The sequence below is a fragment of the Schistocerca cancellata genome, chromosome 9 (assembly GCF_023864275.1).
Source record: "Schistocerca cancellata isolate TAMUIC-IGC-003103 chromosome 9, iqSchCanc2.1, whole genome shotgun sequence".
Lineage (NCBI taxonomy): Eukaryota > Metazoa > Arthropoda > Insecta > Orthoptera > Acrididae > Schistocerca > Schistocerca cancellata.
In genome coordinates, this window is record NC_064634.1 from 293,588,953 (window position 1) to 293,603,372 (window position 14,420).

Genomic DNA, 14,420 nt, shown 5'->3' on the forward strand with positions numbered 1-14,420 from the left:
AATCTTTCTCATAAAAAGTAACTTTTAACAACCATTCATTTCAGTTTAAAGAATTTACTAATTTCTCCCATCCATGATCATCCCGATTGCTGCAAAAGAAAAATCAGTTGCTTCCTTTCATAAATGACAAATCTATCGGCCAGCATTGCACAGGGCTGTGCCAGAAAATATTATTTTAAGAGCAGATATATATGCGTTATCCGGCGATTTCAATGAGGTAACAATTTTTCCTTTTTTTATTCAGAATGATCTTTCAGGGCCATGACGCAGCACTGCTGACGTCCAAAATTTATCAGGTTAAATTCATAGTCAATTATTGAAAAGTCATAAGTGAGTGACAATTTAATTGAGGGGTTAGTTACATTGTATTATTACCAGGTTACTGAATTTATTTTTTTTTTGTTGGGACGTTACACATGAATGTGAACGACCTAATTATAATTTTTACTGTTGAGAGGTTTAGGAATTTTTCTGTTTTGAGCTTACATTAGATGTGAATGAATTTTGTGGGCACTTTAAATGGGAAAGAAATTTTGTTTTGAGGTTACACTAAATTAGAATCATATTCATATTATTTATTAATAAAAAAGTATATTTGTGGGGAGGTTACACTATCGTGTGTTGGATTCTGAATGGAGCCAATCTGAATTCAGAAAAAAAATTTGTTGCATTACTAATTGGACGCCTCTCGTAGACAATGTTTGTTGACAGGTGCTGCAGTTGTCGACCGCTGCAGACAAATAGCGGGACACGGATGCGGAGCAGGAGGAGGCGCCGGAAACCGGATGCAGACAAGGAGGAGGAGGAGGAGGAGGAGGAGGAGGATGAGGAGGAGAGGGTTGCGCGGTGGCACCGGGAAGGAAGACCGGACGCTAAACAAGGAGAAAAACGGACGCTAAACAAGGAGGAAAAATGCGGCCGACATGCGGCGCTACGCTGCGCCGCGGACCAGGGATCAATACGGCGTCGCGGGCCAGGAGGGACCAGGAGAGGCGAGCCGAGGCGAGGAGCCAAGCCTGGGGGCCGCGATCGACGCCCCCGCCGGTCGCCGCCGGCCGCGGGCGCCGTGTCGGTGCGCGTGCCTGGGTCCGTGCGGGCGGCGGACGCCTGCGGGGGTCGGGTAGCGGTCCCGGTTGGGCCGGCGGTGCACGGCGGGGCGCTGGGGCGGCCTGACCGACGCACAGTGCCCCTATGTTGCTTAGTGCCCGCTGAAGCGAACAGGAAAAGTCACAGAGTATGCATTAGTACTGCACGTGCAAAGAACACTACGCACTGAGTCGTGAAAGCTAATCACCAAATTTTTCGATCCTCTGCGGTCGCTCAGGTATAGTGACAGCTGGACATTTCTTCGAAATTTACTTCCTTTAGAGGGCGAATAACTGTTTACAAATTACGAGTCCAGCTTTCCACTACGCCACATTATTCTCCACTATATGGGTGCCCAAATCCTACACTACTGGCCATAAAAATTGCTACACTACGAAGAGGACGTGCTAGAGACGCGACATTTAACCGACAGGAAGAAGATGCGGTCATGTGCAAATGATTAGCTTTTCAGAGCATTCACACAAGGTTGGCGGCTGTGGCGACACCTACAACGTGCTGACACGAGAAAAGTTTCCAAACGATTTCTCATACACAAACAACAATCGACCGGCGTTGCCTGGTGAAATGTTGTTGTGATGCCTCGTGTAAGGAGGAGAAATGCGTACCGTCACGTTTCGGACTTTGATAAAGATCGGATTGTAGGCTATCGCGATTGCGGTTTATCGTATCGCGACATTGCTGCTCGCGTTGGTCGTGATCCAATTACTGTTAGAAGAACATGGAATCCGTGGATTCAGGAGGTTAATACGGAACGCCGTTCTGGAGCCCAACGGCCTCGTATCACTAGCAGGCGAGATGACAGGCATCTTATCCACATGGCTGTAACGGATCGCGCAGCCACGTCGCTATCCCTGAGTCAACAGATGGGGACGTTTGAAAGACAACAACCGTCTGCACGAACAGTTCGACGACGTTTTGCAGCAGCATGGACCATTAGCTCGGAGACAATGGCTGCGTTTACCCTTGACGCTGCATCACAGTCAGGAGCGCCTGCGATGGTGTACTCAACGACGAACCTGGGTGCACGAATGGCAAAACGTCATTTTTTCGGATGAATCCAGGTTCTGTTTACAGCATCATGATGGTCGCGTCCGTGTTTGGCGACATCGTGGTGAACGCACATTGGAAGCGTGTATTCGTCGACATACTGGCGTATCACCCGGCGTGATGGTATGCGGTGATATTGGTTATACGTATCGGTCACCTCTTGTTCGCATTGACGGTACTTTGCACAGTCGACGTTACATTTTAGATGTGTTACGATGCTTGGGTCTATCCAGCATTCGATTCCTGCGAAACCCTACATTTCAGCAGGACAATGCATGACCGAATGTTGCAGATCCTGTACGGGCCTTTCTGGATACAGAAAATGTTCGACTGCTGCCCTGGCCAGCACATTCTCCAGATCTCTCACCAATTGAAAACGTCTGGTCAATAGCGGCCAAGCAACTGGCTCGTCACAATACGCCAGTCACTACTCATGATGAACTGTCGTATCGTGTTGAAGCTGCATGGGCAGCTGTACCTGTACTAGCCATCCACGCTCTGTTTGACTCAATGCCCTGGCGTATCAAGGCCGTTATTACGGGTAGAGGTGGTTGTTCTGGGTACGGATTTCTCAGGGTCTATGCATCCAAACTGCGTGAAAATGTAATAATTACACGTCAGTCCTAGTATAATATATTTGTCCAATGAATACCCGTTTATCATGAGCATTTATTCTTGGTGTAGTAATTTTAATGGGCAGTAGTGTATTTTTCAAGATAATCTCCGTTCAGTGCAACGGCGTTAAACCGCCTTATTTGAAGGTCTGTATCCCCGCACGATACCACTGTACTGGTCAACGTCTCAGCCAACGTGTTGCTGCATGACTGACCTTCCTATCATCCACATACTGCTTCCGGCAGAGTGTGTCCTTCATTGGGCCAAATAGATGGAAGTCGCAAGCTGCGAAATCCGAGCTGTAGGGCGAATGAGGAAGAATTCTCTTGTTAAGTTTTGAGACCTCCTCTAGGGTGCGGAGATTTGTATGAGGCCTTACGTTCTCATGGAGAAAGAATCGTGCCTTTGAATTTCTGTGAAGGCGAACACGATGAAGTCGTTTTTTTTTCAATTTCATGAAGGTGGCAGAATACATTGCAGAGTTGGGCGTTGCACTATGAGGGAGAACATCAGAAAGAATTACCTGTGTACAGTGTCGGTCCCCGGTAGCTGAGTCTTCAGCGCGACAGAGTGTCAGTCCGAAGGGTCGCCGGCACGGTAGCTCAACGTGTTCGGTCAAAGGGTTAGCTACCCTCTGTAATAAAAAACTGAGTGAACAGATCACGGGAGAACCTAAATGGGCGTCATCGGACGTCCGCCCCGAACAAATTCAACGAGCAGTATAGAACATAATGAGATAAACCAAAAGGGTCCGGGTTCGATTCCCGGCTGGGTCATAGATTTTCTCCGCTAGGTGTCGTCCTAATCATTTTATCCCCATCGACGCGCGAGTCGCCGAAGTGGCGTCAAGTCGAAAGGCTTGCACCCGGCGAACGGTCTACCCGAAGGGAGGCCCTAGTCACACGACGACCTGTGTACAGTCCCACAAGACCATCCCCGTCACTTTAGAGGCTGAGGGTGCGGTTTTGACCTTCTTAAATGTTTTTTATTCCACTATGATCACAATATGAATTCTTTAGACGATGACCGGTTTCAGTCCGAAATGACCATCCTCAGATCTCTTTTACACCATGTCCTAAAGTGATAAGACCATAATGGCATCACTTTAGGACATGGTGTAAAAAAGATCTGATAATGGTCATTGCGGACGGAAACCGGTCATCGTCTAAAGAATTCATATTGTGATCAAAAACTGGAATAAAAAACATTTGACAGTATTGGATCACTGTTTGCATACGCGACCATGTCGCAGTTGGTTTGACCTTTTTATTCAGAGGACAGGTGGTGTGGTGCTGCACGGACTGCCGTTTTGTTTCCGATTCGAAGTTGTGAACCCATGTTTCACAACCTGCGACGATAATCAAGAAAAAATTGTCGCGATGAGCCTCGTAACGTGCAAGCAATACCGCACACATGATCCTTTGTTGTTCTTTATGGTCTTCTGTTATGTGTTGAGAAACCCAGCGGGCACATACCTTTCAGTACCTCATATGGCGGACGAACGTGTCATCATTACCAACAGAGTCGTCCAGTACGGGCGTGTGGTCTTTCACTACGGTCCTTCGATCACGTAGAGTGAGAGTGTCCGCACGTTCCAACATTGTAGGAGTCACAGCATATATGACGCTGGCCTTTTTCCTTGCTCGCATTTATAGCGAATCTCTCGCCAAGCGCCAAGTCCCAAACGACTGGAAAACAGCGCCGGTGACTCGTTTGTTTAAGAAGGGTAGAAGAGCGGACCCCCAAAATAACAGGTCAATAGCCCTAAGTTTGGTTTGCTGAAGAATCCTTGAACATATTTTCACTTCGATTATAATAAATTTTCTTGATACCGAGAAGCTTATGTCCACGAATCACCACGGTATTAGAAAGCATCGCTCGTGTGAAACTCAGCTTGCCCTTTTCTTACTTGAGATACTGCATACTATTGAAGGACAACAGGCAGATTCCGTACTTATAGATTTTCCGAAAGCTTTGGACACGATGCCTCACTGCAGGCTCTTAATGAAGGTACGAGCATATGGAATAGGTTCACAGATATGTGAATCGCTCGAAGACTTCTTTACTAATGAAACCCAGTATGTTGTCCTCAACGGTAAATATTTATCAGAGACAAGGGTATCATCAGGAGTGCCACAGGGGAGTGAGATAGATCCGCTATTGTTCTCTATATTCATAAATGATTGGCGGACAAGTTGGGCAGCAATCTGCTGTTGTTTGCTGATGACAACGTGGCGCAAGGTAAGATGTCGACGTTGACTGACTGTAGGTTGATACAAGATAACTTACACAAAATCTACAGTTGGCAGATAGCTCTAAATGTAGAAAAATCTAAGTTAATGCGGATGAGCAGGAGAAACGAACAAGTAATATTCGGGTACAGCATTAGTTCTGGCCTGCTTGACACAGCAACGTCGTTTGTCTGGACCTAAAGTTGCAAAACGATATGAAATGGAAAGAGCATGAGAGGACTGTGGTAAGGAAGGCAAATGGTCGACTTCAGCTTCGAGGGAGAATTTTAGAAAGTGTGGTTTACCTGTTAAGGAGATCGCATGTAGGACGCTGGTGCGTCCTATTCTTGAGTACTGCTCGAGTGTTTCGGATCCGTACCACGTCGGATTAAAGTACGAAATCGAAGCAATTCAGAGGCAGGTTGTTAAATTTGTTACCGGTAGGTGCGAGCATCGCGCAAGTGTTACAGTGATTTTTCGGGGACTAAAATGGGAACCCCTGGTGGAGGGGGCCGGGGGGGGGGGGGGGGGATGGGGAAGGCGGAAGGCGATGTTCTTTCAGAAGAACGGGTGTGAGAAAACTTAGAGAACGACTGCGGAACGATTCTATTGCCGCCTGTATACACTGCGCGTTAAGTACCACGAATATAAGATATCAAAATTTGGGCTCATGCGGAAGCACATAGTCGTTTTTTCCCTCGCTCTGTTTGCGAGAGGAACGGTGAGGGAAGGGACTAATAAAGTTACCCTCCGCCAAGCGCCGTAGGGTGGCTTGCGGAGTGTGTATCAAGATGTAGACGAGGTGCTCGAAAATGTGGTGAAAAGACTGATTAATAAGATGAAGTACTATTTCTGTCTTATTTTACTCAGGAAGTTGAAGCTACATCGACGTTATAGCCGTAGTTATCTCAGGAGCAACATGTATTAATTTCGTGTCGCGTCTGAACAACTCAAGGGAAATGTTTCTTCCCCTCAGAGTAAAACCCGTTCTGTCTCACTACATCTCCCAGCCACACTGCTTAAGTCCTCTTCAGTAGCAGGAACTGAACTCGACTTCAGCTTCAAAAACCTTTGTTTTGCATCTAGCCTGTACCTAATTACAGCTAAGTACTCCTCTTGTCCATCACATTTCTCAAAGTCGCCTGTCGTGCAGTCTTTCTGAATTCCTCTCCGTCAGCGCTCACTATGGCAAAAAAATCTCACTTTTGTACGTTAACAAATGCATTTCACATCTTGTAATACCGGTAGTATAATTTTTCTTTCGTTTCACCCAACTTCGGAGTTCTTTATATCAATCACTTGCTTTCCTTTCTCTTCCTGAGATTTTGGATCGTTCGTCTGGCTTTTATTTTGCATTGGAACCTCTTTTTCTTGTCTTTGCTTTTTTATCAGTTTTTCCGAGACCACATTATCTGTGATTTAAAGTTGTTTTAACTCCTTCTCCGTTTCCTTAAAGCAATTCATTTCGTTTTTCAAGAAGTAGTCCAAATGTTACTGGATATATCTGAGTTCATTCTGAGGATGTGTCCCTAAAACCAGCTCTTCTTTTCCTCATTGTGCGTGGGAGTTTTTCGATCATTTGATAAACAGTTTCGTTGCTGATGTTACTCAGTTTGTTGTTACAGAATCGGGAGATTAAGATTTCTCTTAACATCTTCCTTTTATAACCAGCCTTTCATCTGTACCATTGTTGACGACAGATAGCATTTCGACTGTGTATAGTGCCTAGCACTGTTATTATTATTATTGTTATTATTACTATTATTATTAGCAGCAGAAGCAGTATTAGCAATAGCAGTTGTTGTTGTAGTAGTATTAGTACTGCTAGTAACTGCTCTTAGGACTTTGTCAATACCGTGATTCACAGTGTCGTTAGATACATCCACATCTCCATTCAAATCATTTTTAATTACATTACTATCATTTTATTACTATTTTTCATATTAAAACAATTTTCATTTTTTAAATGACTTTGATTTAATAGTTAGGGGAAACTGTTGCATTTTGGTACACTTTTCAGATTGTCGCCTCTAGCCAGCACCACAATAGAAGATTACTTTCTTATTCCGTTTTGAAATTACGGCATTCAGTATTTATGAGATAACTTCTTCCTTGAAATTACAAAATTCAAGCTTCCCAAAGGTGAAAACAAGTCCCAAATTACAATACGGTCGTTTACTTAAAAACAAATATTCGACTGAAAAGGCTACAGACGAGAAAATCTAGTCAATGCTGTATTTAATAGTCTTCCTGTTGCATTATTACTGTGTTATACACAGCAATCAGTAAGTGAAATCAAATTAGGTAGAAGTATATCAATAACCAGTCACAACTTCAATACATTTTGAAATACTCGTAGAAGCTATTGGAGACTAACACAAATTTAATGTTAACACATTAAAGTGACTCAAATCATATGCACATTTTCCATGCCAAAAGACCATTTTATGTTTCTAAGTACAAGAACTGCGCGACCGACGAAATATGGCATAACTTGCCACTTATTATATGAATATTACTAGAAATGTACATACATCATTTTACTAACCATTAAATTCTACACCTGTAGGATTACCAGTATATTCCAAATAGCTTTAATATACACACATCAAAAAAAGTTGTGCATCAGCCCGGTTCCCAGAACTTCTGAAGGTAGACGTTGTCTGTAGATATTGTGTCACAGACACAGTCCCTTTGACTGTTCAGAGATGTCACTAAACCCGCCCAAAGATGTAAACAACCATGCATAAGCAGCGCCTGTTAGACGGAGGGGGTCAGACAGCCGATCAGTTCCAGTCATACCACCAGGAAGAAGGCACACAGCTCGTGTTGTTTGTAGTTCAACCATGCCTAGACGGTGAACACCACTGTTCGATTACGTTCGCACTATTACTTTGTGCCAGGAAGGGCTCTCGACAAGGAAAGTGTTCAGGCGTCTCGGAATGAACCAGTGCGATGATGTTCGGACGCCGAGGAGATACAGAGAGACAGGAACTGTCCATGACAAGCCTCGCTCAGGCCGCCCAAAGGCTTCTACTGCAGTGGATGACCGCTACCTATGGACTATGGCTGGGAAGAACTCTGACAGCAACGCCACCATTTTGAATAATGCTTTTTTTGTAGCCACAGGACGTCGTGTTACGACTCAAACTGTGTGCAATAGGCTGCATGATGTGCAACTTCACTCACGACGTCCATGGCGAGGTCCAACTTCGCAACCATGACACCATGCAGCGCGGTACAGAAGGGCCCAACAACATGCCGAACGGACCGCTCAGGATTGGCATAACGTTCTCTTCATCAATGAGTGTCGCATGTGCCTTCAAGCAGACAATCGTCGAAGACGCGTTTGGAGGCAATGCGGTCAGGCTGAACGCCTTAGACACGCTTTCCAGCGAGTGCAGCAATGTGGAGGTTCCCTACTGTTTTGGGGTGGCATTATGTTGGGCCGACGTACGCCGAGGGTGGTCAGGGAAGGCGCCGTAACAGCTGTGCGATACGTGAATGCTATTCTCCGACCGATAGTGCAACCATATCAGCAGCATATTGGCGAGACAGTCGTGTTCATGGACGACAATTCGAGCCCCAATCGTGCGCGTCTTGTGAATGACTTCCTTCACGATAACGACATCGCTCGACTACAGTAGCCAGCATGTCCTCCAGACATCTACGACGATTCGCCGTTGAAGAGTGGGACAATGTGGACCAACAGTGCCTTGATGAACTTGTGGGTAGTATGCCACGACAAATACAGGCATGCATCAATGCAAGAGGACGTGCTACTGGGAATTAGAAATACGGGTTGTTCAGCAATCTGGAGGACCACATCTGAAGCTCTCACTGTGTGATGGTGCAACATGCAATGTATGTTTTCATGAGCAGTAAAAAGGGCGGAAATGATGTTTATGTTGATCTCTATTCCAATATTCTGTATAGGTTCTGGAACTCTCGGAACCGAGGTCTTGCATACCTTTTTAATGTGTCTATTATACAGCACTTATATGTGTAGAGCGCGAAATAATTGCAAACGCTGCGAAAAACACAGCGTCCTGTGTAACAACAACAAAAATTGTAGAAAATGGCGGCTACTACTTACGGCAGTCTCTAGTGTGCATTCCTTCATACGAGTCTAAAATGAGACTCAAGTACCGACCAAAAAGCATTACGAGTCCCTAGGCACACCACCCTCTATGTAGAAAACACTACTCTATGCTCAGAACCCCAGTGCAATGTCATAAATGACCTCCAGGCTCTAATCTGACAAGGTTAAAAACAGATAAAACTCCAGTACAAAAACTGAAAACAACAGAACGATTTATTGCGTCCACAGAAAGGTTCTAAGGATCTCAGATACACATCTACATGTATCTATTGGTATATAGACTTCATCTGTGACAGACCAAAATTTCAATTACCTTGCAACTTCCTCCTACCCTAGGAAGGTCCTCAAGAAGAGTGTGTTTTTAATAACAGTTTCTTTAATGGAGAGTTAATTGCATTTTGAAAAACTAATACGCCAGGAATGAGGTTGGATATCATACGGCCGGATAGACCCTTCCGTTAAGATGTTTTTGATTTGATTTAGGTCGCTCAACACATTGCCACTTCGAAGATTAAGTGCAGGTCGAAGTTTGTTTGTACAAGGCTACGCGTAATCAGCAGCCTTTGTAACTTGCAGAACTAGAAATTACGACGTAAGAAAGTTGTTTTAGAAGGAAAGAAATTGAGAGTTCAACGTCTATCCGAGGACTAGGGCAATATATACGGAACACTTTATTGAATAGGACAAGAGTAGGGAAACAAATCGAACGTATTCTTTTGACTACTACTACTACTACTACTACCATTACTACGTGATCCGGCCCAGTGGACCGCACCCATCTACAAGTTTCTTCCTCTACTGTATTCTGTCCATTGCTGCTATCCGCCATTCGTCCACATCTATTGACACTTGGTTTAAATCTTCATGGAGTCCATCCCTCAAACGCTTCTTGGGTCTCCCTGGCGGTCTCTTCCCTGTAGCTGTGAAATCCAGGAGCTTCCGAGGCCATCTGTGATCCTCCATCCGGGCCAAATGGCCGGCCCACTGCATTCGTTTGGCTTTGACAGTTCCTGCTATGTTGGGCTGCTGGTACAGTTCCTCGAGCTCTTGGTTGTATCTGATCCTCCATTCCCCTGTATCTGCATCCAGAACCGGACCGACGATCGTCCGAAGCACTTTTCTCTCAAAAACAAGGAGCTTATGGAAGTATTGTATTCTTTCGACAGAAAATGGAAACCTTAAAGTCTGATTCTGCAAGTCTGGACTAGTACCTCGACCCCACTTTCCCCGAAATTCTAGTGCAGTATTTGGACCGCTGCGTCGCCTTGCTCGGTGTAGGCTGTACATTTGAAATGCTGCCTCGTAAGTACCCCTACAGGCGCTGAAGCATGCTTGAGTCAAGTGCTTCAGTATGCACGCTTGTCAAGCTGCCACTTAAATATGCAACCAACGTCTTGCTGAAGGGGACCTTTCGTTAAACAGAAACCTGGCTCGAGATTAGTGAAGCCCCTGCTACCAGCCTAATGGTTGTGTAAAGCCATATGTAAATATTTTGCTGTAGGGGCAGAAACATTTCAGCACGAAACGCGATCATGGCTTCCCGAAACGCTGTATACACTTCGGCCTGTTTTTGGGCTTCTAGGCAATCTTTTTCTTTAACTCATAGAAATTATTTCCGGGTGTCAAGCAGTCTCATAGCAACTGGGCAAAAAAAAAAAAAAAAAAAAAAAAAAAAAAAAGGCCGGGAAAGACAATTCAGATTGCCGCAGATGTTGGAAATACCTATAAAATCGGCTGAAGAGATGGAAGTCGTATGGTAGGTAACAGGATAGGGTTAACTAGCCTGAGGTTCTTTAAGCCTATGAGATCTTCCTGAACATCAGAAGATGTTACGTTGCGTCATTGTTACCCTCTCACAGTCTTTCGACAGGGCCACCAACTCCTTTCCAGTACCAACCTTTCCATGTCAGAGGTACACTTTCAATCTACGCCCTCAATTACTTTGTGGATGTATCTCATTCTCTGTCTCTCTCTACAGTTTATACCCTCTGCAGTTCTCTCTCGTACCTTGTATCTTATTCCCTGATAAGTTAACAGATATCCAATCATCTTGTGGCTTTCTCTCCTCATTGTTTCCGTATATTTCTTTCGTCGCCGATTCTGCGGAGAACGTTCTCAATCCTTACTTTCACATTCCACCATATTTTCAACATCCTTCTGTGCACCACATCTCAAATGTTTCGATTCCCTCTTGCTCAGGTTTTCCCACAGTCCATGTTTCGCTACCATACAATGCTGTTCTAGAAACGTACTTTCTCAATTTCTTCTTCAAATTAAGTTCTCTGTTTGATGCTAGCAGATTTGCAAGCCCTTCTAGCCAATGCTAATTTGCGTTTTTTGTCCGCGTTGCTCCGTCGATAATGGGTTATTTAGCTGTCTAGGTAAAAGAATTCCTTAACTTGGCCTACTTCGTGATCGCCAATTCTGATCTTAAGTTTCTTACCGTTCTCGTTTCTGCTACTTCTCATTACTTTCGTCTTTCTTCTATTTACTCAAGAGGTATATTCTGTACTCATTAGACTGTACATTTCATTCAACAGCTCCTGTAATTCTTCTTCACTTTCGCTATCATCAACGAATCTTATCATTGACGTCCTTTCACCTCGAATTTTAACCCCACTCTTGAAATTTTCTTTTATTTCCGTCATTGCTTCTTCGATGCATAGACTGATTAGTAGAGGCAAAAGACTACATTCGTTTCTTACACCCTTTTCAATCCGAGTATTTCATTCTTGGTCTTCCTGTCTTATTGTTCCCTCTTGGATATTGCATATATTGTATGCTACCCGTCGTTCCCTGTATCTTACCCCCATTTTCCTCAGAATTTCTAATGCCTTGTACAATTTGATGTAAGTCTCTAGCCCGAGCTATTCCACAAGATCTAGCGATGGAAACTAGGAACATGTGAGAGTAGTGTATGAGGTATTCCGACAGTATTTGGTTTTAATATGCGCTATAATATCGTTCCATTCTTAAACATACTGCCCAAAGTCCACTAAGTACTTTTGTGTCTGCGAGCCGCTTAGTACTAGTGAAATGTTCGTTGCAGGAAAAAGCACGTAGGAGGTACCACTTACTGCAGGACTGTCGGCTCAAGCAATGTTGATCTGAAACATATTGTGTTTGAAAGAGGTAAAAGGAACCAAAAATGGTCACTGTAATGTTTCCCGTCGCAATTACGTGCCATTGGCACTAAATACCACATTAATTCTTCAGTTTTCTTTTTATAAGTAGAGATTTGTACCGCAGCACTGCCATTGAATACAGCAGTTTTCGTAGGAAGGCAAACCGGTTACACTCACAGTCAAAGGCTACGTAGCGTGGGTAGGTGTTCAAAAGTGCAAGAAAAATTCAAGGTGCAATCCACTCGCCGCTGGCCTCGAGAGTAATGTCACAGGCTCCTTCCTCATCTACTTGCATTTAGTCTTCAGGACTTAAGAACAAATTTAATGGAAGCGTCGAATGAACCCGGATAGGCCAATGTTCTGTGCGATATAAGTTTAATGTTTACGTATGTATGTCACAAGGGCAGGAATGTTATTTTAAAGTGTTGACGAATATATGCAACTCTGTTCTCGTTCGTGTTTACTACGACAGCGGTCACGCATTAAAATGGCAGATGTTCATTTGTATACAAACACTAACAGTGATAGTCTAAATTAACGAGCTCAGTCGTGCGCACTTGAAAACAGCTAACTACCGAAATCATCCGGCAGTGGTATAAATAGCAGTGATTTTATAACAGTCAGGGTGGAAAATAAAATCGACCCTCTTTGCAAATCAAAGATATCTCAAATTAAATTTTTTTCAGGATTTTAACTAGTGAAAAGGAATAGAGGTGAACGATGAATATTAAGAAGATTTACACGCGTATCTACACCAGAACAGAACTGCACGACCGATCGTATAGTAATAATTCATATACTTACAAAATAATCTACCATAATATCTCTAATTATCACGAAATTTATTTCAGGGGGGTACATGGTAAAACGGAACAGATATTAACGAATATAAACCACATTTCTCCAAGGCCCACAGCAGAACAGTACCATTGCTATGATACCTGACATCTTAACTGATGCAATATGATGTTGAACGAACCTAAGTTTCTATTTTGCTTTATTCATACTTTTGTTCAGTCGTTGCACTTATATGTCTCCAGGGTACCCTTTTACATAATTTTGAAGATATTTTTGTTTAGTTTTGTGTAATTTAGAATATTCTGCAATACTTCTGTTACACTTGCTTTGAAACTCGTGCGTTCTCTTTAACAGGCGCATTACAGAATTTTATATTTTCTTAACTTTTGACTTTATCATACCTACATCTTTTGCTGTTCACATACGTTCCTTCGTAAAGTAATTCATCCTTTCGTACACGTCGGTATCTTCATTTGGATACAGACCTTGCATTCTTAATTTCTTATATTTCTTTCTCCTTAAATAATTTGTCCTATTCAGCATATTTATTTTTTCTTTAAGAGAACAGACATGCAGAAATGTTTGAGCCGCCATCGCTGTCAGATTTAAGGCCAAATTAACTAGGAATGAAATGCAATGCTACGTATCGTATTGATAAGTAAAGTATAAGCTACGAGTTTCCATCATAAACAATCTGAGACTGTACTGCACGTCAGAGGCTAGGGAATGTTGTGTCTCGAACGTGTCAGTGCAGGAGCAGAATCACTGTTAGTCGCTGCATGATTATTTGCAGCCATGGAAGAATTTTCTTGGTAAACGATGAATGTGGTACTGTGTGCTTCAGTAAAACTTTAATCATAATCACTTTACATCCCTATCATTCTAAATATCAACCTCAGTCCTGTTATTGGAGTTTAATTATTATTTAGATGACCAATGTTTTGTTTTGGGATAAAATAACGGAAAAATACGATGGTAAAAAATTGATGTGATTCGCTAAAATTATAGGACTCTTAGGATATATATTTCATCAGGATTAAAATACGAAATTTACTCCAGTAATAACACGTTTTCGCAGTTTGTTCTGATGATTTTAATTGTGAATTGATAGCTGCAATACAGAAATAAATTTACAAAAGTACGCTAAAAAGTTATATCCGTATTAGGCCTATAAATAAAAAGCGATAAAATTTTTTATATTTTTCTGAAATTGTAAAAACAGTTTTTTTCTTAGAGATATATGTCCCATTCTACCCCCATGAACCATGGACCTTGCCGTTGGTGGGGAGGCTTGCGTGCCTCAACGATACAGATTGCCATACCGTACGTGCAACCACAACGGAGGGTATGTGTTGAGAGGCCAGACAAACGTGTGGTTCCTGACGAGGGGCAGCA

General features: G+C 43.2%; 1 protein-coding gene across 1 annotated transcript in view; it reads left to right on the top strand.

Annotated features, from left to right (window-relative positions):
- The first annotated feature begins 754 nt into the window (after positions 1–754).
- The window catches only part of LOC126101364 (uncharacterized), a 29,542-nt gene continuing 15,876 nt past the window's right edge, over positions 755–14,420 (top strand). Inside the window, exon 1 of the mRNA XM_049912032.1 lies at positions 755–1,120. Coding sequence (XP_049767989.1) covers positions 755–1,120 — 366 coding nt within the window. The remainder of the gene's footprint in view (positions 1,121–14,420) is intronic.